General features: G+C 42.2%; 2 protein-coding genes across 5 annotated transcripts; both read right to left on the bottom strand.

Annotated features, from left to right (window-relative positions):
- Positions 1–1,769: 1,769 nt before the first annotated feature.
- On the bottom strand, positions 1,770–5,016 carry ccdc105 (coiled-coil domain containing 105). Its single transcript, XM_024412985.2, has 8 exons — positions 4,634–5,016; positions 4,144–4,428; positions 3,854–3,958; positions 3,452–3,617; positions 2,935–3,101; positions 2,766–2,861; positions 2,450–2,563; positions 1,770–2,278 (listed from the first exon to the last, which is right to left on the bottom strand). The coding sequence occupies exons 1-8, from the start codon at positions 4,895–4,897 to the stop codon at positions 2,081–2,083; spliced, it is 1,395 nt and encodes a 464-aa protein (XP_024268753.1). The 5' UTR covers positions 4,898–5,016; the 3' UTR covers positions 1,770–2,080.
- A 423-nt stretch (positions 5,017–5,439) lies between these two features.
- si:ch73-95l15.5 lies at positions 5,440–25,537 on the bottom strand. Of its 4 annotated transcripts, none has more exons than XM_024397443.2 (11): positions 25,400–25,537; positions 24,175–24,401; positions 23,092–24,095; positions 22,540–22,692; positions 21,003–21,080; positions 18,672–18,788; positions 17,145–17,294; positions 16,753–16,920; positions 7,152–7,343; positions 6,716–6,907; positions 5,440–6,606 (listed from the first exon to the last, which is right to left on the bottom strand). In XM_024397443.2, the coding sequence occupies exons 2-11, from the start codon at positions 24,344–24,346 to the stop codon at positions 6,502–6,504; spliced, it is 2,331 nt and encodes a 776-aa protein (XP_024253211.2). In that variant the 5' UTR covers positions 24,347–24,401; positions 25,400–25,537; the 3' UTR covers positions 5,440–6,501. The 4 variants fall into 4 exon arrangements, with proteins under 4 accessions (XP_024253211.2, XP_024253219.2, XP_024253228.2 ...); XM_024397451.2 differs by lacking the exon at positions 25,400–25,537 and adding an exon at positions 25,098–25,337; XM_024397460.2 differs by lacking the exon at positions 18,672–18,788.
- Between the last annotated feature and the right edge of the window lie 181 nt (positions 25,538–25,718).

Genomic DNA, 25,718 nt, shown 5'->3' with positions numbered 1-25,718 from the left:
CTTACCATCCTGAGACAAGGCCGAGTATAGCCCACAAAGATCTCCACCACGGCACAACCCAAGGGGGGCGCCAACCCAGACAGGAAGATCACATCAGTGACTCAACCCACTCAAGTGACGCACCCCTCCTAGGGACGGTATGAAATAGCACCAGTAAGCCAGTGACTCAGCCCCTGTAATAGGGTTAGAGGCAGAGAATCCCAGTGGAAAGAGGGGAACCGGCCAGGCAGAGACAGCAAGGGCGGTTCGTTGCTCCAGAGCCTTTCCGTTCACCTTCCCACTCCTGGGCCAGACTACACTCAATCATATGACCCACTGAAGAGATGAGTCTTCAGTAAAGACTTAAAGGTTGAGACCGAGTTTGCGTCTCTGACATGGGTAGGCAGACCGTTCCATAAAAATGGAGCTCTATAGGAGAAAGCCCATAAGCGGAGGAGTGACTTCCAGACTTCCAGTATTCCAGTGGGGAGTCCAGTGGGGAGATGGCAGGGAAGACACAGGTGAAGCAAAACAGAGGAACTGAAAGAGAAAGATATTGATTACACTAAGAACAAAGTCAAATGAAAGTTTGGCGCAGGGACTGAAGGATAGGAGAGATTTTTGATTGATAATCTTCACTGACAATATTACCTAAGGAAGGAGCTACAGTCTTATGATGGAAATGGGTGGGAGTGGCTTAAACAATGCTGTCAATGTAATAATGCACAAGTCAATATACAAAGCTAAACACCAATTAGCTTCTCCCATAAACACACATGCATGCACACACAAACACAGTATATGATACATTGCAATGTAAGCATTCCATTTCTAACTCCTTTCTCTTCCACTTACCCACAGATGGTACCAGACACAGTAAAAGCAGATGGCATAGAAGCTGCAACATCACTTGTTTTTTTGTCTCTCTCCAAACGAAGACAATATCCTGTATTCCCTTTGATTTGACTGCTTTCCCAGCTCCTCAAGACCTTTCTGTCTTCTCGTTATCTAGATCATCTAAACAACAATAACTTGTTGGAACCTTCTCTTATCCAGTCAAATGTGTTGATGTAGTCCTTTTGGGGGATGCGTCTGTACAAACTTATGGTATTATGCCAGTACTTTTAGTCTTCTCTCTCTTCATGCATTGTCTGCTCAGTTCTGAAGATAGTATCTAGGAAAACGAGAGGCTACCTTAATTATCTCCCCACCCCAACACATCTGATTCAATGAGGACATTATCCGCCCAGTGATAAGACTGAAGTCACTCCTCCGCCATGGCTGATTGTAAAGTGTACACTGGAATCTGCACAAATACTAAAGTAGAAACAAACTATCTGAGTATTCAGTTAAATAGTGTGTATTGCAAGGAAGATACAGAAAAGTATTGCTGAAATCTATAGTACTGCTTTGACGTGTATAGAGGACCTTTATACAAGTATTCTGTAACCACTCACTAAAGAAGAGGCTTATTGAATCATCCCATAGTTTAGAGGCAGGACTGTCAAGTGACTTGCCGTCTTATGACTCGGACTGAAGAGGAGGGTGCGATGGAGATTGGACTTTAACAGTATACATATATTCACAGGTGACGTTGAGCATAAACAGTACAGCAAACTGTTTGTGATTCTAATGCAGTCTATGCTGAACATATTCAATTCGCAATATAGATGCCAAGCTGTACAAAATGGCAGTATGACAAGGAGATCAAGTACATGCCAATGAAACCCATGCACATTTATGCTCTCAGGGACTCCCACACAATAAGCAATGGGGCTGACTTTGCAGAGAAATACTGTTTGTTTATTTCAAGTACACAATCATGGTGTAATGCAGAAATGTGTTTAATCGAGCGCTGGTATGCCACACATGACTAGGTTAAAAAACACACCTTCCTAATATCTTGTTTAAATGGTCCCCTTTTCAGCACATTGGTCCATCTTTCACTTCATATCCAGGAGAAAACACACATGCCTTTTCTATACAACTATAGATTCGGGCTCTTCTTTTTCCTTGATTCCTCTCATCTACTTCTCAAAATGCATTGGAGGAGAAGAAACATTGAGGAAAGATGAATTGAGTCATGCACTACATAATGAGTTTAGTACAACCCCTGTTGGAGGAAAGTGGGCATTGCTCGTCTGTCGACCAGCTGCCGCCGCAGCCTGACCACAGCAGAGTCCACCTGCTCTGCAGCCCTCTTGCCGTGCAGGTTGGCCACCAGCTGCAGACACGTGCCCTGCAGCCTGGAGAGCTCCTCTTCAGAGGACAGCAGGCAGTGTCTCAACACAGAACTACCCTGAGAAAAAACACAAGACTCAGAGGGCTGAATTCAAACATGAGAGCAAGCACTTAACTCGACAATTGCATAAATCATGCATTGATGTCAATGGAAGACTTGCACAGAAATGTGAATCTACTACAGTAAAGTCTACTACAGTCATTCATGTTCATTTTTAGAGGAAGTTACCTGTATGAGATGAGCAGCCTCAGGTAACTGGGTCCCAGGGTGTCTGTGGTAAACCTTTACTATAGGCCTGTTCAGTTTCTCTCTGGAAAGTATATCCCCACTGTACTCAGGGCCCTGGAAAACACATGACAACATAGGAAGATAGGGGTGGAGTAGTGAAGTCACCCACTATCAACATTATTACAACCAACCAACCAACCATTACACCAATGTTAGTGGCTCTTTCTTTACCAAATCAGCACAGATACAGACACTATCTCCAATGCACATGCTTATCCATGACAAAGCTTACAGACAGTTCCACTCACATACTGACCAGTGCTCTGTCATAGCTGTGACGAATGCAGTTCAGCTGCCTCTGTTTGCGGAAAATGGCCTGCCTGGCGGCTGCAGACATAATTGTCAGATTTTGCTGTGTGAGAGAATGAGAGTTTTACTATTTTTACTTTTAAATGTTAAATACTATCGTATGTCCCATGCTGTACCTTCAGAGTGACTGTCTCAGCTATTTTCTTCACCAGAGCTTCATTGACAGTACGGTGGGCAGCTTTTTGCCTGGCGATGGCATTGCCAATCATCTGCCTGATGTTTTCTCGTAGCAGCTGTGATTGGTTCACAGCCAGAGTGGAAGACTCCAGAACCTGCTTACATTCTGAGAAGGGAAAGATGTGGGTAATTCTTTATTTTTCAGACCTGTTTCAGCTGATATTTGCCTAGTATCCACTAAGAGTGTATAGTAGAAATGGGCAATTTGTGGGGCTAACTAGCAAATGATAAGCCTACAGCTGCTGGTTTAAATAAATCCCAAATAAATAAATGAGTGGCTATTATGTAACTATTATGTAATTACACTGTCACCATGTCGTGTCTAAGACAAAAACTAGGTGAATCACTGACAATAAAACAAAGTGTAACCACAATAGGCACTATATGGGACAAGGTGACGTCAATGCAGTGCCATAAACTGTGTTACATTAGTACAGTATGTTATTGACATAGCACCTGGAGTGAAGGGGCCGATTGGCTCTGGTAGTTTTATGAGGCCTTGGGAGGGAGTTCCCTGTCCCCCTGTGGAGAGAGAGCCAGAGCCAGTGTGTGGTAGAAGCTCTAGAACACGCGCTCTCTCACTGGCACAGTCCATCAGCTGCCTACTGCACTGACCCAGGGTCTATACATGGCAAGGAGAGAGAGAGAGAAATACGGGTATATCAATAGCAAATCAAGGGATATCTCAACAACTTTCTTGAATAGGCATAATCATAACCCTAGGCACCCTGTATCCATTGAAAACCATAAAAAGAGAGAATGAGACCAATCACATTTGTTTTATAAAGCCCTGTGTACATTAGCATTTGTCATAGTGTTTTTACAGTAACCCGGCCTCTAGCAGTTAGATGTCATCACCTGTAGTTGGGCTAGTGTGCTCCTCAGAGTGCTCTCCATCTCCTGTTTCAGCTCAGTGAGTTCTCTCTTTTCACACTCCAGCAAATGGTCTGCTCCGTCTCTGCCCTGGAAACAGAACAATCATCTGAAGTGTTTTTTTTCTCATAGCCATACAGTAGATTGGAATACATATTGGCCTAATGTAGTCCAGCAAAGCAATACTAGGCAGAATAAATTGGGGTCAGGTGGAAATATGAAATTAACACAAATAAATTAAGTTGTGACTCATGCACTGCACACACTGAACTCACAGTCTCAGTAGAAGCTGGTCTTATGGTCCTTCCCTCCACACTCTTCTTGTTGATCAGCATTTCACACCTCAGGCTCCTCAGCATCCTCTCCAGGAGGCCTCTCTCCCGCTCCAGTTTAACACATTCATGTGCCACCCGGCCAGCTTGTCTACGTATCTCGCCCTCCATTTCCCTCACACTGCGCATGTACTCCCTTGCTACCCCGACACTGGCCTCTGCACACTGCTCTCGGAAGCAGGGAGGGGGAAACGGGACCACAAATGTGGTGGTGGTAGCATATGGGAACTAAACATGACATAAGATAATGACATTGAAGTCTACATATACAACTTATTTTCATTAACTGTGATTGCATTATTTCGCAAAACAGCAATTACCACCAACATACATTTTAGGCTAAAGCTTATATAGCTCACATGATTCAAAATAGTGCACATTCATTCACTATTAATTTAATTCATATCATAATTTTAAAATATTATGCTCTCACCATTGTGCCTGTGTTTTGGGGTCTGAGTTTATTCTTGCACAAAGCATCATGAGTATCTCCACTTCCAACCTCTTCAATTGTGTCTGTGCGCCTCCGGGTAAATGCGGTGGCGCTACAGCTCCGCGCACGGCTGATAGACCCCGGCCGTCCTGCACGGGTTTGCCGCACCAAGTGTTCCGCTAACCGTATAGAGTGCATCGTATCATCTCGCCAAGACTGCGGTCCTATCGTCACAGAGGCTAGGGGAACTGACTGAACAGGCATTTTCTATTTACTCAAGCCTCTTTAAAAAATATATTTAACTACCAAGTCTCTTTTGATTAGGCGACTAATTACGAAAAGTTCCCCTCAACCTGCCGAGGGTCAAATAAACTAGAGTTGAAATATCATCTCCAAAGCAACAGTTTCCAAGTAACGAGAAACCATGGTCCTGCTTGTGATTGGACAATAGGCCAGTCAGTTGTGGGGGGCGGTCATGTCTAAATGGAATCCAGCTTTTCTCAAAATTCCGTCAATAGTTTTTTTTTTTTTAAACTAACCCTAACCCTTTTCCTGACCTTATCCTAATTCTCAACTGCCACGTTAATTATAACCTACTGCGTAAATGTTCCTAAGCCGGCTACAAAAAGTACATTCTGACAAACGCTGGATCCCTTCTAGCCATGACCTTTACTGGGGATCATATTCCGAGTGTGAAGTACATAAGTACATAATAGCATATGAGACACCCGCGGGTCATGAAAGTCCCTTTGATCATCCATGACATAGGCAGCAAAATACTTGCAATGAAAACAGACTACATTCAATCATTTTGATCAAAAAGTGAGGTTTATTTCTCAATCTCACAAAGACTTAAAATGAAAACATGGCAGCAAAACCCCAAAAGACAGGCAGTAGGTCTAATACAAAATGGGGAAAAAGGAAACAGAACATTAAAAGACAGAACATAAAAACAAGACAGACATAAAATTAGAAACCTTTTCCAAAAATAAATGTATCAAACCATTCTGTAGTAAAATTAAACCCCCCAAAAAGTCCAAATAAATATTTTGGGGTCAAAAATATTAACCTCTTCATGACAATCAAAATACCAAGCAGTATGATGTAAGCTAATGTGTAAAGAAAATGGCAGAATGAATAAAATAACCAAAATGGCACATTCAGAAAAATAATAATACAGAACTTACAGTATGAGACCAATAAAGAAAGCTTTTGGGAAACTGCAACTTCAAACGGTCCAAATCCAACACAATAATAATCCCCCTTCTGATAGCATTTATCAATTAGGTTGCACTACACTATGCCCTGAAGGACACATGAACAAATCTCATGACACATTTCCCTATGTCCCATGCTAGTAGTTAGGCAATGTCTGACATGGACCAAAGTGTATTTTGAATTTGCATAAATAGTACTCTCAGTCAATGAAAGGATTTGATTGAACCGTCTGTATTGATATATTTCATTGACAGAGTACCATTTATGCAAATTCAACATATACTTTGGTCCATGTCAGACATTAACTACTAGCATACTTCATCAATTAATTCAGTGAATATGAATACACAAATAAGAATGATGCCAAAATGGAGCAATAACATTATCGTTATTGACAAATATCCAGTCAGGAGTTTTGTAAAGGACATAAATTGTTTTAACACAAAAACCAAGGCTTGCCTGCCAAGGGAAGATCAACTACTGCAAATGTGCAAAACACCTTTTCAATAGGCCTACATATAATTGTAGTTAGTAGTAAACTACCTGTAGTGCAAGAAAGTACTGGTTCATGCAACTCATCTATATAAAATGTGCATTGTACCTTTATGGTTCCACATTTTTTTGCTCTCTCACTATTTTCTTTGTCTTTTTCATAATGTGTGTTTGACAGCAATCATGGGTTCAAATTTGTTCAGCAGGTTCTGTTGAAGTTCTTTGAGTAGATGATCCCGTTCCTCGGAATCCAGGAGAACTTGCTAAATAAAACAGGTTAACAAATCAAAATATTCTGTGTTAATTTTGGTCCACTCTTTAGTGCTTTTCTAAGATCAAGTATGGACATATCTCGCTCATGTACGGACATACCTCAATGAGTTTGTCTCTCTTCTCCAGGCTCTCCCTCAATTTCCTCTCCTCCTGCTCTTTGTCCTCCTTTTCGCTCCGCCAGGCTCGCTGTGTCTCCTTGTTCTCCTTCCCTCTCTCCCTCAGGTCGTTGCGTGTGTCGTTGAGTTGCTTTGACAGCGAAGACACCGTCTGACTATGATTCTGCTGTTGCTCCTTGAGAAGGGGGAAAGATGGGAAGAGGGGAAAGGTATGGGTTCAAATGACCAAACTATATTATAGGCATGGTATTTTAGATACCTCACTGAAGATGACCTGAATTGTGTAAAAGACAATGGAAGACACAACACATCTCAGTATATAGAGGGAGCATCTTACTAGTCTTAAATGGCTTCCTCTTCACTGATATGAAAGACAGGGATTGGTGAAAGCATCCACTACCATCCTCGTTTGCACTCACCTGCACTATGCCCTGATAGTCCTGAAGGGCGGTGGTGAGTTTGGAGACCTCCCGGCACATGGTGGCGCTGTGCTCCTCTCTGTCCTGAAGCCAGGCTATCACCAGGCTCTCCTTCTCCTCCAGCTGAGAGGCCAGAGCCCCCACTGCCCCGCCTCCTGACACCCCTTGGCTAATCACAGAGACCGACAGTGCCTGGGGGAAAGGATAACAAATAATGAGGAGGAAGGTCTACCTGAAGAGCAACATGTAGAATTTTTGCATTGTAATTTCAGAAAAAGTCCATAAAGTAGCTGCAGTAATAGTGGGTGAAAAATATGTATTTTGGGCCAATACAAAATCGCATTCTAAAATTCAGACTTTCTATTTGACAACAAAAGACATCAGTTTCTCTAATCAATATGGGGGAAAAAACTAGAGCTGGGACAACAGACTCTTTACTCATTACTCTTACCGAAGCATTTTGTGTACGTCGGTAACATTCTATGATTTTGCTATACAACATCCCTGTAGATTGTTTTAAAACTATTATTTGGTTAACAGTAATAGCCTATGCATTATGTTGATTCCTGCTTTAAAAGTATCTGCCTGTCCCTGTTTCGTGGTCGGCTGCTATGTGAGTGAGCCACTCTCACTCCCTCTCCCCACATTGTGCAAGGAGAAATGGAACAATATAGACATTTCACATTTGGAGCAACTTTGAAATTTGGAGTAAAGTGTTGGTCCCATGTTGCATAAGCTGAAAAAAGATCCCATATGCACAAAAAGCTTATTTCTCTCAAATGTTGTGCACAAATGTGTTTATATCCCTGTTACTGAGAATTTCTGGCAGGTGTAGCATCAAGAAGCCTATTAGAAAGCATGATCATTACACAGACAATAAAAGGCCACACTGAAATGTGCATTTGTCACAAAATAATACCACAGAGATCTTAAGTTCAGGGAGTGTGCAATTGGCATGCTGACTGCACTAGAGCCGTTGCCAGAGAATTGAATGTTCATTTCTTTACCATAAGCCGCCTCCAACATCATTTTAGGGAATTTGGCAGTACGTCCAACTGGCCTCACAACCGCACACCACCTGTTTGGCAACGTGTTGGCAAGCGGTTTGCTGATGTCAACGCTGTGAACACAATGCTCCATGGTGGCAGTGGGTTTATGGTATGGGCAGGCATAAGCTACAGACAATGAACACAATTGCATTTTATTGGATGGCAAATTGAATGCACAGAGATACCTTGATGAGATCCTGAGGCCCATTGTCGTGCCATTCAGCCGCCACCATCACTTCATGTTTCAGAATGATACTGTCCGGGCTCATGTAGCAAAGATCTGTACACAATTCCTGGAAGTTGCACATGTGCCAGCTCTTCAATGGCCTGTGTACTCACCAGACATATCACCCATTGAGCACATTTCGGATGCTCCGGATCGACATGTACAACAGTGTTCCAGTTCCCGCCAATATCCAGCAACTTCGCACAGCCATTGAAGAGGAGTGGGCCAACACTCCACAGGCCACAATCAACAGCCTGACCAACTCTATGAGAAGGAGATGTGTTGTGCTGAATGAGGTAAATGGTGGTCATACCAGATACTGACTGATTTCTGATCCACGCCCCACGCCCCAACAGATGCATATCTGTATTCCCAGTCATGTGAAATCAATAGATTAGGGCCTATTTAATTTATAAAAATCTTTGAAATTGTTGCATTTATATTTTTGTTCGGTAAACATAAAGTAGCCGAGGACAATCAATTAGCCAACATTGCCAACTCTGATATTGTTGGTATATAGCCATCTAGCCAAGTGTTTTGAGTCCCCACTTCCTCAGTGAATAATATAGCCTACAGGGCAATATGCTGGCAAAAGAAAATCTCTCTCATATATATAAAACACATACACACACAGTACCAGTCAAAAGTTGACACACCTACTCATTCAAGGGTTTCTTTATTTTTACAATTTTCTACATTTTTGAATAATAGTGAAGAAATCAAAACTATGAAATAACACATATAGAATCATGTAGTAACCAAAAAAGTTTGCATATTTTAGATTCTTCAAAGTAGCCACCCTTTGCCTTGATGACAGGCTTGCACACTCTTGGCATTCTCTCAACCAGCTCCATGAGGTAGTCACCTGGAATGCATTCCAATTAACAGGTGTGCCTTGTTAAAAGTTAATTTCTGGAATTTCTTTCCTTCTTAATGCGTTTGAGCCAATCAGTTGTGTTGTGACAAGGTAGGGATTGTATACAGAAGATAGCCCTATTTGGTAAAAGGGCAAGTCCATATTATGTCAACTGCTCAAAAAAGCAAAGAGAAACAACAGTCCATTACTTTTAGAATGAAGGTCAGTCAATGTGGAACATTTCAAGAACATTGAAAGTTTCTTCAAGTGCAGTTGCAAAAAACATCAAGCGCTATGATGAAACAGGCTCTTGTGAGGACCGCCACAGGAAAGGAAGACCCAGAGTTATCTCTGCTGCAGAGGACAAATTCATTAGAGTTACCAGCCACAGAAATTGCAGCCAAATAAATGTTTCAGAGTTTAAGTAGCAGACATCAACATCAACTGTTCAGAGGAGATTGTGAATCAGGCCTTCATGGACAAATTGCTGCAAAAAAAACAGTACTAAATAACACCAATAATAAGAAGAGACTTGCTTGGTTCAAGAAACATGAGCAATGGACATTAGACTGTTGGAAATCTGTCCTTTGGCTTGATGATTCCAAATTTGAGATGTTTGGTTCCAACCACCGTGTCTATGTGAGATGCAGAGTAGATGAATGGATGATCTCCGCATATGTGGTTCCCACCGTGAAGCATGGAGGTGGTGGTGTAATGGTGCTTTGCTGGTGACACGGTCTGTAAGTTATTTAGAATTCAAGGCACACTTAATCAGCATGGCTACCACAGCATTCTGAAGTGATACGCCATCACATCTGGTTTGCGCTTAGTGGGACTATCATTTATTTTTCAACAGGACAATGATCACACACCTCTAGGCTGTGTAAGGGCTATTTTACCAAGGAGAGTGATGGACTGCTGCAGATGACCTGGCCTCCACAATAATACAACCTCAACCCAATTGAGATGGCTTGGGATGAGTTGGACCACAGAGTGAAGGAAACTCCTTCAAGACTGTTGGAAAGGCATTCCAGGTGAAGCTGGTTAAGAGAATGCCAAGTGTGCAAAGTAGTCAAGGCAAACAGTGGCTACTCTGACGAATCTAAAATATATTATGATTTGTTTAACACTTTTTTAGTTACTACATGAATCCATGTGTGTTATTTCATAGTTTTGATGTCTTTACTACTATTCTTCAATGTAGAAAATAAAGAAAAACTCTGGAATGAGTAAGTGTGTCCAAACTTCTGACTGGTACTGTATATGCACAAAGAGCCAAAACATAAATCGGATCATTCTGGATCCTATTTTGACAGGTTGCACATCAAAATATCAATCATGCATTCCCTGAATATGTTAGATAAATAGCTTACTTTTTAAATATTAGGCTACCATCTCAGTTGACTTACATAGCACTGTAAAACTGTGTCTAGAGCCCTGGCGCTAATGCAAAGTAACTGTACATTAAAACAATGTTTAATTGTTGTAGCAATGTTGCCACAATTTTTTTTAGGCACTGAGCAAATGTTTGGTCTTGTGAGAGGAAACTTGAACCGTGTGAGAACTTTGTGCAACTTCTGGTACACGTTTACAGTGAACATTGAGACTGTCCCCTTACAGTTTTAGACAGTAGCCAATAGGCTATTGTGGCTATTTGACGTAGGCACACTAACAAAACAGTGCGAATCCCATAAAATTTTCACATGGAAATAGCTTTTGATTTCTATTATATAGCCTACAGTAGCCTATATTTGCTGTTCAGGCCTACATTGCATGAGACTTAAAACCTTTTTACATTATGAAGGGTTTGACATTAATTCATAACTTTTTACCGTGCCTGTAACAACATTGGCCAAATAGGTGACTGTACATTGCATTTTAATGTGTTGTATGATGCAAGAAACCACTTTCCAAAATAAAATGTATTATTATTACCATATAGAGAATTAGACAATGTGGGCTACCCCTCTGTCTATTAGCTTATTTGCATATTCAAGCCCGTCTCAAAAGCAATGCCCCTTTAGACATACGCTTTTTACCAAGACAGCTTGAAATGTGGCCAACATGTTTTGTGTTCTTGTTGGAAGCAGTAACTCCCCATTGCTGACCTATACTTATCTATAACTGGGCTAATAACTTGGTAACTAGCAAAGAATATCAACAAATGTGCATATGCGCTCTGTGGTCTGATCTGAACTGAAAAGCTCAAGACCGCTGATGTGCGACACCCGCCTATATAGTTCTATTCCGTTGGGCAAAATCAGAGACTCAATCTTGCAAAGTTAGATTTGTTTTGGTTTGTTGCATTGAAAATGGATTGATACAATGTTGATTCGATCACAGAAAAAAAATATCTAAAAAGTACAAACTAATGGGGCGAATTGCGTTAAGTGCGTCTCTGTGCGGCATTGGTATTTATTCCGTTGGAGGTGTGTGGCTGCACACACGCGCAGCTTAGAGCGAACATCGCGTTGTAATCTATTTATTGTTATCAAGCAAAATAGTTATTCGTCACATTGTGACTTTTTGTCCATATCGCCCAGCTCTAGAACCCTCTTCCACCACTAATAGGCGTGGTCATCTCCTCCTCAAGCACAAGGCAGCCAACGTAGAAATCGCTCTGTCATTTCCTAGTTGCTAAAATTCTACACTCTTCGAACTATTTCAGTTTGTGAGAAAACATGCACTGAATAATTCATTATCATTGTACCATCTACATCGCAGTGAAATATCTACGACTGTTTGAAGTTGGTGGACGAAACTGAAAGTAAAATAGTCGCCACCATGGTCCATGCTATCCGGGATCCTTTGATGTCGGATAGCGCTAACCTCTCCACCGTATTGCAGGGAAATGGTATGCGTGGGAGTGGGGAAGTTGTTTATATTCAGCCTAAGTGTTGTTGCAATTCGCCTAGCTCCCACATCGGTGAGACAATCGACATGTAGCACCTTTAACTTGAATAACAGAGGTCAGTGCATGCAGCACTGGTGAATGCAGCACCTGACACAAACAATTGTGGGCACACTAAAAATAGATATACCTGGAATCAATTATATTTATATCAGGAATGGTCAAACGAAGAGTTATTCAAATGACTCAAAACACTATATTTCAAGACATCTGGGTCTGTATTCACAAAGCCTCTCAGAGTAGGAGTCCTGATCTAAATCCTACAGCACGTGCACCGAATACAAAAAGTGTAGACTTTATCGTGAAATGCTTACTTACAAGCCCTTAACCAACAGTGCAGTTCAAGAATAAGACAATATTTACCAAGTAGGCTAAAATAAAAAGAAACAATAAGAATAACAAGGCTATATACAGGGGGCACCAGTACCGAGTCAGTGTGCAGGGGGTACTGATAGATCATTGGTGATGAGGACACCAAGGAACTTGAAACTCGACCTGCTCCACTACAATGTTAATGGGGGCCTGTTTGGCCCGCCTTTTCCTGTAGTCCAAGATCAGCTCCTTTGTCTTGCTCACATTGAGGGAGAGGTTGTTGTTCTGGCACCACACTGCCAGTTCTCGAACCTCCTCCCTATAGGCCGTCTCATCGTTGTCGGTGATCAGGCCTACCACTGTTGTGTCGTCAGAAACTTAATGATGGTGTTGGAGTTGTGTACAGGAGGGGACTAAGTACACACCCCTGTAGGGCCCCAGAGTTAAGGATCAGTGTGGCAGACATGTTGTTGCCTACTCTCACCACCTGGGGACGGTCTGTCAGGAAGTCCAGGATCCAGTTGCAGAGGGAGGTGTTTAGTCCCAGAGTCCTTAGCTTAGTGATGAGCTTCATGGGCACTATGTTGTTGAATGCTGAGCTGTAGTCAATGATCAGCATTCTCACATATGTGTTCCTTTTGTCCAGGTGAGAAAGGGCAGTGTGGAGTGCGATTGAGATTGCGTCATCTCTGGATCTGTTGGGGCGGTATGCAAATTGGAGTGGGTCTAGGGTAGAGGTCGACCGATTAATCAGAATGGCCGATTAATTAGGGCAGATTTCAAGTTTTCATAACAGTCGGTAATCGGTATTTTTGGGTGCCGATTTTGCCCATTTTTAAAAATATTTTTTATACCTGTATTTAACTAGGCAAGTCAGTTAAGAACACATTCTTATTTTCAATGACGACCTAGGAACGGTGGGTTAACTGCCTTATTCAGGGGCAGAACGACAGATTTTCATCTTGTCAGCTCGGGGGATCTAATCTTGAAACCTTACAGTTACCTAGTCCAACGCTATAACCACCTGCCTCTCGTTGCACTCCACGAGGAGACTGCATGTTACGCGAATGCAGTAAGCCAAGGTAAGTTGCTAGCTAGCATTAAACTTATCTTATAAAAATCAAATCATAATCACTAGTTATAACTACACATGGTTGATGATATTACTAGTTTATCTAGCATGTCCTGCGTTGCATATAATCGATGCAACGCTGGGGGAAGATTTAACAAAAACGCATTTGCGAAAAAAGCACAATGGTTGGACGACTGTACCTAACCATAAACACCAATGCCTTAAAATCATACACAGAAGTATATATTTTTAAACCTGCATATTTAGCTAAAAGAAATCCATATTAGCAGGCAATATTAACCAGGTGAAATTGTGGCACTTCTCTTGCGTTCATTGCACGCAGAGTCAGGGTATATGCAACAGTTGGGCAGCCTGGCTCGTTGCGAACTAATTTGCCAGAATTTCACGTAATTATGACAACATTGAAGGTTGTGCAATGTAACAAAAATATTTAGACTTACGGATGCCACCCGTTAGATGAAATACCGAACGGTTCCGTATTTCACTGAAATAATAAACGTTTTGTTTTCCAAATGATAGTTTCCAGATTCGACCATATTAATGACCAAAGGCTCGTATTTCTGTGTTATGTTATAATTAAGTATGATTTGATAGAGCAGTCTGACTGAGCAATGGTAGGCAGCAGGAGGCTCGTAAGCATTCATTCAAACAGCACTTTTGTGCGTTTTGCCATCAGCTCTTCGCAAGCACAGCGCTGTTTATGACTTCATGCCTATCAGCCTAATGGCTGGTGTAACCGATGTGAAATGGCTAGCTAGTTAGCGGGGTGCGATAGAGCGAGTGACGTTTGAAACGCTGAGACTTGGAGTAGTTATTCCCCTTGCTCTGCGGCTTTTGTGGAGCTGCTTCGAGTATGGCTGTTGTTGATGTGTTCCTGGTTTGAGCCCAGGTAGGGCAAGGAGCGGGACGGAAGCTTTACTGTTACACTGGCAATAGTGCCTATAAGAACATCAAATAGTCAAAGGTATATGAAATACAAATGGTAGAGAGAGAAATAGTCCTATAAATACTATATTAACTACAACCTAAAACCTCTTACCTTGGAATATTGAAGTCTCATGTTAAAAGGAACCACCAACTTTGATATGTTCTCATGTTCTGAGCAAGGAACTTAAACATGAGCTTTTTTACATGGCACATATTGCACTTTTACTTTCTTCTCCAACACTTTGTTTTTGCATTATTTAAACCAAATTGAACATGTTTCATTATTTATTTGAGGCTAAATAGATTTTTATTGATGTATTAAGTTAAAATAAGTGTTCATTCAGTATTGTTGTAATTGTCATTATTACAAATAAATAAAATGTAAATGTTTTTTAATTTATTTTTATTAAATAGGCCGATTAATCGGTATTGGCTTTTCTTGGTCCGCCAATAAACGGTATCGGCGTGAAAAATCATAATCGGTCGACCTCTAGTCTAGGGTGTCCGGGAGGATGCTGTTGATGTGAGCCATGACCAGCCTTTCAAAGCACTTCATGGCTACAGATGTGAGTGCCACGGGGCAGTAATCATTTAGGCAGGTTACCTTCGCTTCCTTGGGCACAGGGACTATGGTGGTCTGCTTGAAACATGTAGGTATTTCAGACTTGGTCGTGGACGGGTTGAAAATGTCAGTGAAGACACTTGACCGTTGGTCTGTGCATGCTTTGAGTACACGTCCTGGTAATCAGTCTAGCCCATAGCTTCGTGAATATTGTTAACCTGTTTCAAGGTTTTGTTCACATCGGCTACAGAGAGCGTTGTCACACAGTTACCCAGAACAGCTGGTGCTCTAGTGCATGCTTCAGTGTTGCTTGCCTCGAAGTGAGCATAAAAGGCATTTAGCTCATCTGGTTGGCTCGCGTCTCTGGGCGGCTCGTGTCTGGGTTTCCCTTTCTAGTCCGTAATAGTTTTCGAGCCTTGCCACATCCGACGAGCATCAGAGCTGGTGTAGTAAGATTCAATCTTAATCCTGTATTGACGCCCTGCTTGTTTGATGGTTCGTCTGAGGGCATAGCGGGATTTCTTATAAGCGTCCGGATTGGTCTCCTACTCCTTGAAAGCGGCAGCTCTAGTCTTTAGCTCGATGCAGATGTTGACTGTATCCATGGCTTCTGGTTGGGATATGTATGTACAGTCACTGTGGGGACAACGTCATCAATGCACTTATTGATGAAGCTGATGACTGAGGTGGTGTACTCCTCAATGCCATTAGACGAATCCTGGAACATATTCCAGTCTGTGCTAGCAAAACAGTCCTGTAGTGTAACATCCACGTCATCTGACCACTTCCGTATTAAGCGACTGGTACTTCCTGCTTTAGTTTTTGCTTGTAAGCCGTAATCAGAATTATGGTCAGATTTGCCAAATGTAGGGTGGGGTAGAGCTTTGCATGCATCTCTGTGTGTGGAGTAAAGGTGGTCCAGGATTCCCCCCCCCCCCTGGTTGCACATGACACGCTGGTAAAAATTTGGTAAAACTGATTTAAGTTTGCCTGAATTAAAGTCCCCGGCCACTAGGAGTGCCGCTTCTGGGTGAGCATTTTCTTCTTTGTTTATAGCCTTAGAGTTGGTTGAGAGCGGTCTTAGTGCCAGCTTCGTTTTGTGGTGGTAAATAGACTGCTATGAATAATACAGATGAGAACTCTCTTCATAGATAATGTGGTCTGCAGCTTATCATATGGTACTCAACCTCAGGCGAGCAATACCTCGAGACTTCTTTAATATTAGACATCACGCACCAGCTGTTATTGACAAAAAGACACACCCCCCCACCCCTCATCTTACCAGAGGTAGCGTCTCTGTTCTGCCGTTGCATGGAAAATCCCGCTAGCTCTATATTGTCTGTATCTTCATTCAGCCACGTCTCGGTGAAACATAAGATGTTACAGTTTTTAATGACCCGTTGGTAGGATAATCTTAACAGTAGGTCATCAATTTTATTTTCCAATGATTGTACATTAGCAAGAAGAATGGAAGGCATTGGGAGTTTACTCGCTCGCCTCCGGATTCTCAGAAGGATCCCCGATCTGCATCCCCTTTTCCGGTGTCTTTTCTTCACGCAAAAGGTGTGGATCTGGGCCTGTTCCAGTGAAAGCAGGATATCGTTCTCGTCGGACCTAATTTAATTCAACGTATAGAGATACTGTATGTTGATGTGATCCCCTCACCTGCATGTCTTTCTGAGAGCTCTCTAGCGCCTCCTTCAGGCAGAGGAGAAGTGACTCTTTCTCCAGTAGGACTGCTTTGAGGGCCAGGTCCCGCTGTCTCCACACTTCCTTCTCCTTCTGCCCTTCCCGCTGCACTTGCTCCTTCTCAACCAGCTCCACTCTCAGTTCCTGGGGGTTAGAAGAAAAAAAACAAAGCCCTTATGTGAGAAATTACTACTAACACCTTTGACTGAGTGACTATAGTGTATCCAGCACAATGTTGCCTTTGTTAATCAAAGTGAATGAATACATCTGAGTGTGTGTGTGTACTTGTTCTACAGCAACTGCCATACACTGGTAATACAGCAATCACGTGTGTGTGTGTGTGTGTGTGTGTTCAACTTCAGACTCACATTGATGATGTACTGGTTACATTGGAGTACAGTGTTGAGTGTGGAGAGGTCTTTCTCCCGGTCTCTCCCAGCCTTCTGCAGTGCCTCCAGCTCGCTCTCCATCCTCTTCTCCTTCTCACTCATCTCTGAGCGCAGAGCCTCCAGGGCTTGCTAAAGATGAGGTAGAATATAAGACATCAGCAAAATAACCTTGTACAGAAATGCTCTATATCCCAAATTATACAACGGGTGGGTCTAATCCTGAATACTGATTGCTTAAGACTGCATACCAGCCAGTGTCTATTCCACAAGTTGCCACCAGCTAAATATATGATGTTAAAATGCCTATATACTCTGTTCCATCTGACTGCGCAATCCACTGTCTCATCAACCCAGTCAGGCAACTTATAAACGTGATTTCCACTACAAAAAGCATCTAGACATTATCTCAGATTTATTTTCAACTAACAATTTGTTTTCAACAGAGGAGATTTGTATAAACCTTGCAGTCTGTCTTGCGACATTTGCAAAACTGTTTCAATATTGAAATACGATATCCAGCTGTCCCATAGTAATGAACCATTTCTCCATTTCTCTGCCAATTGAAATCATGAAATCAGCTGGAGTCATTTTTATGGATACAGTGGGGCAAAAAAGTATTTAGTCAGCCACCAATTGTGCAAGTTTTCCCACTTAAATGGGAGAATTTGCACAATTCGTGGCAGACTAAATACTTTTTAGCCCCACTGTATACATAAAAAATGTCAATTGAAAAAGTTCAAACGAAATGCAAATTTGCAGTCTTTCCAGCTTCAGTTTGAAGTGATTTTGTTACGGTAGCTGTGTAGTTGGCTAGCTCCACTGAACAATAGTGTCCTGACAAGTGAGCACATTTTCTATGCGAAGGGAAATCGCACCTAATTAGCTCATTGTTATGGATGTATCCAAATAAATGTCACTAGAAAACAGCTTAAACAAATGCAGCTATTTTGCTGTTATTCTGGCTGCACTTGACTAAGTTAGCCGTAGTTGGCTAGCAAGCAAGCAAGCAAGGGATAAGAACGTTGCCAGCCAGTATGGCAATGGAACATTTATAACGAATGACTGGGTCGCGTCCATAGATACAGAACAAGCAGAGTGAACGACTGGGTCGCGTCTCTAGCAACCCTAGATGTGTGTCGGGACTGTATCTTGTGGAAGGATGCAATTAATCAAAATAACGTTTCATGAAAATATGTCAATCATTATTTTAATATGTTGGTAACTCATTGTATTTAAAGTGATAATGCCAGAGAAGCTAGTGTTTGGAGGATATATTGGCACGGTTTGTCAGAGATGTCGTCTCGGGCCCAACACCACCCATACCAATATATCCTCCAAACACCGGCTTCTCTGGCATTATCACTTAAGTAATGTCATATTAAAAAAGGAAATATTCACACATATTATTGTCCATGCTTTGACAGTCTGTCTACACAAGTTTATTTATTATTTTAAACCATTAGCCTATTCAAATCATAATCAAATGGGATCAATCTGAGCCCTCACCTTATTGTCGGAGAGAGTTTGTTTCAGATTGTCAGTGAGTGCTTGTGTCAGTCTGTCAGCCGCATCTGTCCCCGTCCCTACCTCAACACACATCTTCCTGATCAGACACATGCACTCCTGAGACAGACAGGGAGACAGGAAATTCATGTCTGATCATGGAATAACACACGGCTTGTCCCAGAGATGGCTTCAGAAAAGGACTTGATGTGATATATGGAAAAAGAGATTTAATGATATCAATTACACCAGAATACAAAAACTAAATATTGATATTGAGACAATGATAGTTTAAGAAAACCACTCACGGTTGGATTGCTGTTACAGTGCTATTTGGGTTGATAATTGGATTTGTTCCGACATTTCTCGATTTATTTTAAAAAAAATGTTTATTGATTATTTGTGTACCCGTTTGACATTTTACTGCATTCTTAGGAGCTAGTAATATAAGCATTTCACTGCACCTGCTATAACATTAGCTAAACTGTGTACACACCCAAATAAATGTGACAATAAAAACATTAAAATATATATATGTCAGTACCAGTCAAAAGTTTGGACACCTACTTACAAGGGTTTTAATATATTTTTTTTACCATTTTCTACATTGTAGAATAATAGTGAAGACATCAAAACTATGAAAAAACACATATGGAATAAAGTAATAACTAAGTGTTAAAGGTTAGGTTCTTCAAAGTAGCCACCTTTTGCCTTAATGCCAAGAGCGTGCAAAGCTGTCATCCTCTCAACCAGCTTCATGAGGTAGTCAACTACAATTATTTTCCAAAAGTCTTGAAGGAGTTCCGTACAAATGCTGAGCAATTAGCTGTTTTCCTTCACTCCGCGGTCCAACTCATCCCTTACCATCTGAATTGGGTTGAGGTCAGGTGATTGTGGAGGCCAGATCATCTGATGCAGCACTCCATCACTCTCCTTCTTGGTCAAATAGGCCTTACACAGCCTGGAGGTGTGTTGGGTCATCGTTCTGTTGAAAAACAAACGATAGTCCCACCAAGCGCAAACAAGATGGGATGGCTTATTTTTGCAGAATGATGTGGTAGCCATGCTGGTTAAGTGTGCCTTGAATTCTAAATAAATCACAGACAGTGTCATTAGCAAATCACCCCCACACCACCACCTCCATGCTTCACGGTGGGAACCACACATGCGGGGATCATCATTTCACCTACTCCGCGTCTCACAAAGACATGGCGGTTAGTCCTAAAAATCTCAAATTTGGACTCATCAGACCAAAGGACAGATTTCCACCGGTCAAATATCCATTGCTCATGTTTCTTGGCCCAAGCAAGTCTCTTCTTATTATTGGTGTCCTTTAGTAGTAGTTTCTTTGCAGCAATTCGACCACGAAGGCCTGATTCATGCAGTCTCCTCTGAACAGTTGATGTTGAGAGGTGTCTGTTACTTGAACTCTGTGAAGCATTTATTTGGGCTGCAATCTGAGGTGCAGTTAATTGCCCATTTCTGAGGCTGACAACTCTAATGAACATATCCTCAGCAGCAGAGGTAACTCTGGGTATTCATTTCCTGTGGCGGCCCTCAAAAGAGCCAGTTTCATCATAGCGCTTGATGGATTTTGCGACTGCACTTGAAGAAACTTTCAATGTTCTTGAAATGTTCCACATTGACTGACCGTCATTCTTAAAGTAATGATGGACTGTCATTTCTCTATTTGGTCTTTTACCAAATAGTGCTTTCTTCTGTATGCCACCCTTACCTTGTCACAAAACAAGTGATTGGATCAAGTGCATTAAGAAGGAAAGAAATCCCACAAATGAACTTTTAACAAGGCTTGCCTGTTAATTGAAATGCATTCCAGGTGACTACCTCATGAAGCTGGTTGAGAGAATGCCAAGAGTGTGCAAACCTGTCAAGGAAAAGGTGGTAACTTTGAAGAATCTAAAATATACCATATATTTTAATTTGTTGACACTTTTTGGTTACTACATGATTCCATGTGTCTTATTTCATAGTTGTGATGTATTCACTATTATTCTACAATGTAGAAAATAGTACAAATAAAGAATAACCCTGGAATGAGTAGGTGTGTCCAAACTTTTGACTGGTACTCTATATTAAACCGATTTGATTTATCTATTTGGCTATGTTAAGCTAAGGAAGTTTGCTCACCCATAAACTTTAGTGCTGAAAATTGCTAATACCACTATATCTGAAGTTTAAGAGCATGGGGTGTCCATGTTGTGATGGCAACATTCCACTAGCTCAGCCAGTGTCTCATTCCTGAGTGAAGTGGATCCCTGTGTTTTCAGCATGACTGCATTGTCTCCCCTCATAGAATCACTATGAATCACTCGCCTGGATAACTCGGTCTCTGCTGTGCAGCGAATGCCCCAAACTCTGCAGAAGGAAGTTTCCACCGTCCTTCTGCGGCAACTGAAAAAGCCATAATCACAACATACACAGCACTTAGATGAAGGTTGTTAAGTCAACAGGGGGCTGGCATTGTTGCAGCGATATTAGAGCAGACTAGCCTGGTCCTAGATCCATTTGTGTTGTCTTTCAAACTGATGACAATGACCACAGGCATTGCCAAGACAGCACAAACAGATCTGGGACCAGGCTGGAGCAGCAGACCTCTCCATTTTGAAGCCAGTGTCTTGTGGGTGATATATGCCACTATGTTACAGCTGATGCTTTCAAAGAATGCAGGCAATCAGTTTGTATTCTCTCAATAGATTTAGAACACACATTATAAGCCTATAATCTGCCCTGCAAGTGCCAAGTGTGAAAGTTCCCCACCACAAAAGCTTGATATACTATAAGACCTCACACAGTGCATACAAATACTTAACCCCAACGATTATCCCAACGATTGACTTATTTGAACTTTTCTAGGATTGGGTGGAGCTAATGCCAGATTCCAGACAAATTAAAATATTTCCTTGTGTAGAGCTGGCTGTGGTGCTCTTAATCGTCAAAGCTCTTCGTGGATTTACAGCTCCCATTCCCAGACTGAACTTGCTAATAGGGCTTCCTAAAATATCCCAAAAACTGGAACTCAAGCCAGACCTAAATCTCAGACGTGAATCTCATGAAATGAGAATCAGTTTAGGTAAGATGCCTTAACAGCTGGGGGTGAGGCCCAGACATGCTAGAACCATAGGTAGGTGACGGGTTGAATAACTTGAGTCTACTGTAAGGAGATAAGGTTAACAGACGCCACTAAGCAGCTGAGTAGCATGTTAATGATCTCTTTATGAAAAGCCATCCTGAGCTGCTCCTCTAGTTGGGGAAGATTCCAGGGAGATGTGTGGTTGTGTGTGTGTGGTTATATGAACGCACCTGCATTAAGGAAAGAGGACACTCCCTGGTCCAGAGACCAAACAAACTGTAACACACCCATCATTCCTTGCATAATGCTTTATTTGTGCTTAGTCAATACAAGCCGGGCTTAAAGACATTGCTATCCAAGTGATTCTGAAGACGTGTGTGTGCGCACGCAAGTACATGCAGAAGAAGCATGTTAGGGAAACTATGTTCAGGCCATTATATGGCTGTGCACCGGCTGACTAGGCCTATACCTGTTTATCGTGTATAAAATGTCAGCAGCCAGTTACCATGACAGGGAGTGTCAAACTTAGTTGTGTGTACGCAACCAAATTATCATGACACTACCATTCCGCTCACCAATTTAAACTGTTTTCTTTCTCAATTGAGTTACTATAAATACTATGGACCAGTTCCCCAGAGACTGCCTAGTCCTGGAGAATCTCCATTGAGAATGTTTTTTAGTCCATGGCTGGGCTTCATTTGTGTCTGGGAATGCAGCTGAAAATGTCTAAACATGGGGGAATCAAGTAGAGTGAAAATCAATAAACTATTCAGTGCTTACCTTAATCCAATCCTTTGGTCCACTGACATTGGTATCTGGTTTGGTTTTGGTCCCGTGTTTAAGCTCAGTTTCGAGGGTCTTGATGCGTGCCATAGCTTGATCAAGCTGTCCTCTCAACTGGCTGACTGCAAGGTGCACTCGGCCTGTATTGCTCTGAAATAAAAAAAATAAGAAAACTGCATTTTGTGAAAGACATAAATTGTCACTTAATTCTGTTGAAGTCCTATTCCTGTATTTATAAGTAAGAAAAGATTCAGAGTTGGACATTTGTACTGGCTACAGACATGATAGATCCTAGATGACATATTACAGACCACTAAGTAAATATTTATACTCCGTGATCGACGGAGTGATCCACAGACTACAGGCAAGGCAACCTGTCGGAAAATCCTCATTTAGGGCAGAGATATTTTCCTGACCAGGGAATGGCTAATTTATAGGCTATGGGAACCCAAAGTGTTGTCGTCAGGAAACAATCCTGGTCCAACTCATAATAACTTCCTGTCGTTATTTGGTATGCTGGATTTTGAAAGAATACAAGAGAAATCTCACCTCTCTGTGTAGTGGAATAAACTCGTCCCTCAATTCAGTCAAAACGTCATTGGACTCTCCAGCAACTTCCTCTCCTCCATTCTCCCGCTCTCCAAAATTCAGCACCCTTGTTACCTCAGGGGGGGATGTCTCACCTACCTCTCCTGAATATCGCCCTTCCCTCTTTCCCAAAACGGGAATCTTACTCCCCGAAGGTGAATTGACAGGCTTTCCTTCAATACCTTTCAACTCTCTGAGGACCAGGAGTGACAAATCACCCGGAAAATCAAATGGATCACAGCAATCCAGTGAATCCAGTGATTGGATGGACTCAGTGCGAGAGGACGCTCGTAAGGAGAGAGTGGATCCAGCCAATGACGCTGGGCTAGAACTTAGCGACGGCACTCTTGACCAATGAAGAGGCATGCTCTGCGACTTGTTCCTCGATAGGGCCAAGGGGGGAAAGGGTTGGAAGGGTAGGCGGCGGGGAACCCCACAAACTGACTCATAGGCGGAGTCGGACACCCTCAGAAAATCACATCCTTCACAATTTTTCCCCTTTGTGCATCTTTTCCCCGTTCTCCTGAAGTATGGACATGCGTCCCATTTCTCAGACCAGAACTCATACTCTGACAAGGCCATGTTCTCCTTCAACATTTCGTTATAACCCTCTCTGTCTCCCATTCCCTCACCATCCTCCTCACTAGTGCTGCTCCTCATCCTGAAATCCTGAGGGTGTCGCTGGCGGTAAGCGCTACGTACCCACTGCCTGACCTTGTCCCTCTCCTGGGTCAACTTCTGAAGCCTCTCGGAGGATAAGACCCTCACTCTGGAAATGACAGAGTCAAACTTGAAAACCCGCTCTAGAACTGAAACGCATTTGCCACACAAGAACTCCCCCCGCCCACTGCCCCGTGGTACGGGCTGGCCTAGTATGTGTGTCAGTACAGAGAGTAGGTCCATTGCTTTAGCGGGTGAAGACAGTGAGGAGAGAGACGTTGTGGAGCCAAGGGACATGGTGCTACCTTCAAAGTGGGAAAAGAAAACATTAGAACTGACATACACACACATACACGCACAGAAGTGCACACACACACACCTCACCCCAGGGGCTGCTTTGAGAAGACCTGGAGATACTTCCTCTACCCGGTGAGTCTGATGGGGTCTGAGGCTGACCATCTTTCTTGTTCTGACCCCCAAAGAGCCATCGCCGTTGGTTACCGTGCAGGTCACCCCCACACACCAGACACCCCTCACATTTGCCCCTGGAGGACATAGTAGACAGAAGGGCTAGAAAATCCCCTGATGTCCACAGAACGATCTTCAATATTCTGTTGGAGTAAAGCAGAAAAGATTATTGGCTGCAGTCTTAACTAAATGTATTCTCAACTTTTTGATCATGCTGTAGAGAATGGTTGGATATCTAATCTTAGAATTACATTCTGTATAATTGCACTTGCTGGCAGTGACATTCAAAGTAGTTTTTCCAAGTCAGAACTGGGTTTTCAAAAGTTGGCTTCACGTTTGGCCCACTAATAAAAGTTATCTGCTCTCACTAGTTTGCTGCTGAAGAGCTTCGATTTTGGCTTGCCTGTCAGTGTGCTTTAATATTATAGTGTGGATGTTTTGCTCAATGCGTTGGCTCTTTTAGCACACAGTAGAAAACCACAGCCGCCTACACGTCGACCTTGAGCCACACTGACAGTACATTTCGCATACTGTCAAAGCGAAAAACAAGTATCAAACGTCCACGCTCTCTCCGCCATTCGTCTCACTGCTCGCTTGTACCGATCATTATGAACTGTAGGCTGCTGTTGTTTATTCCTATACAATATCAAAAGTTGACGGTTGTTGATTTATGTAGCCCGTGATACACAACGTATAGCCAAGACCAATTACCTGTCTATGCAATCCTATTTTAAGCAACATAGGTGTGTAAATAAGTTTCATTCCGACAACACGAAGTCCGTAACCACGAAAGTTATAGGCTACATGTTCACAGTTTGAATCAAGCAGTATAACTTTACCAAAATAATTTCGTCCTTTAGAGTTTGCCAAAATCACAGATTTGTTTTCTGTATCTCCACTTTTAGACCATCTGCATGCATAAAGCGTTTGGATGAGTACGGTTTATCTGTCTCTAGAAGTTAAATCTGGTTTCGCGCTCTAAACCCGATAAAGTTGGGAAGTATTAAACGCAAACTTAAAACCCGGTGGCATCCTCGGTGAAGTTAACCGGGTCCCATCTAAACGTTGTAAAACCATTCATGACTTTACCAATGACCACATGGTTAAAAAGAAATACAATATATTTTTTAAAGTGTCTTACTATGTCAACCAGGAACTCGAGCGCACTGCAGTAGCCTACACCGGAAAGGAGCTGTGAGTGTGCGCTACCTTGCTGACGTCATTGGTCATACCTGGGGTGTATTCATTACGATGATTCTGTTGCGAAACGTTTCGTAAACGAAACGGAGAGGGACCTACCTTAATTTGGCCAATAGTAAATCTCTGTTTGGACTAATGCTTACACCCGTTTTGAGAAGTGAATATCCGTATGTCAGCAGTCTATTTGATTATTTTCATAGGCACACTTTTCATTGGTAATGTACAGTGTCAGAGCTCCTCCCTCAACTAATAGCGACAAT

The sequence above is a fragment of the Oncorhynchus tshawytscha genome, linkage group LG03 (assembly GCF_018296145.1).
Source record: "Oncorhynchus tshawytscha isolate Ot180627B linkage group LG03, Otsh_v2.0, whole genome shotgun sequence".
In the NCBI taxonomy this organism is placed as follows: Eukaryota; Metazoa; Chordata; class Actinopteri; order Salmoniformes; family Salmonidae; genus Oncorhynchus; species Oncorhynchus tshawytscha.
Note: the sequence above shows the minus strand (reverse complement) of the source record. Positions and strands in the feature narration are given on the sequence as shown.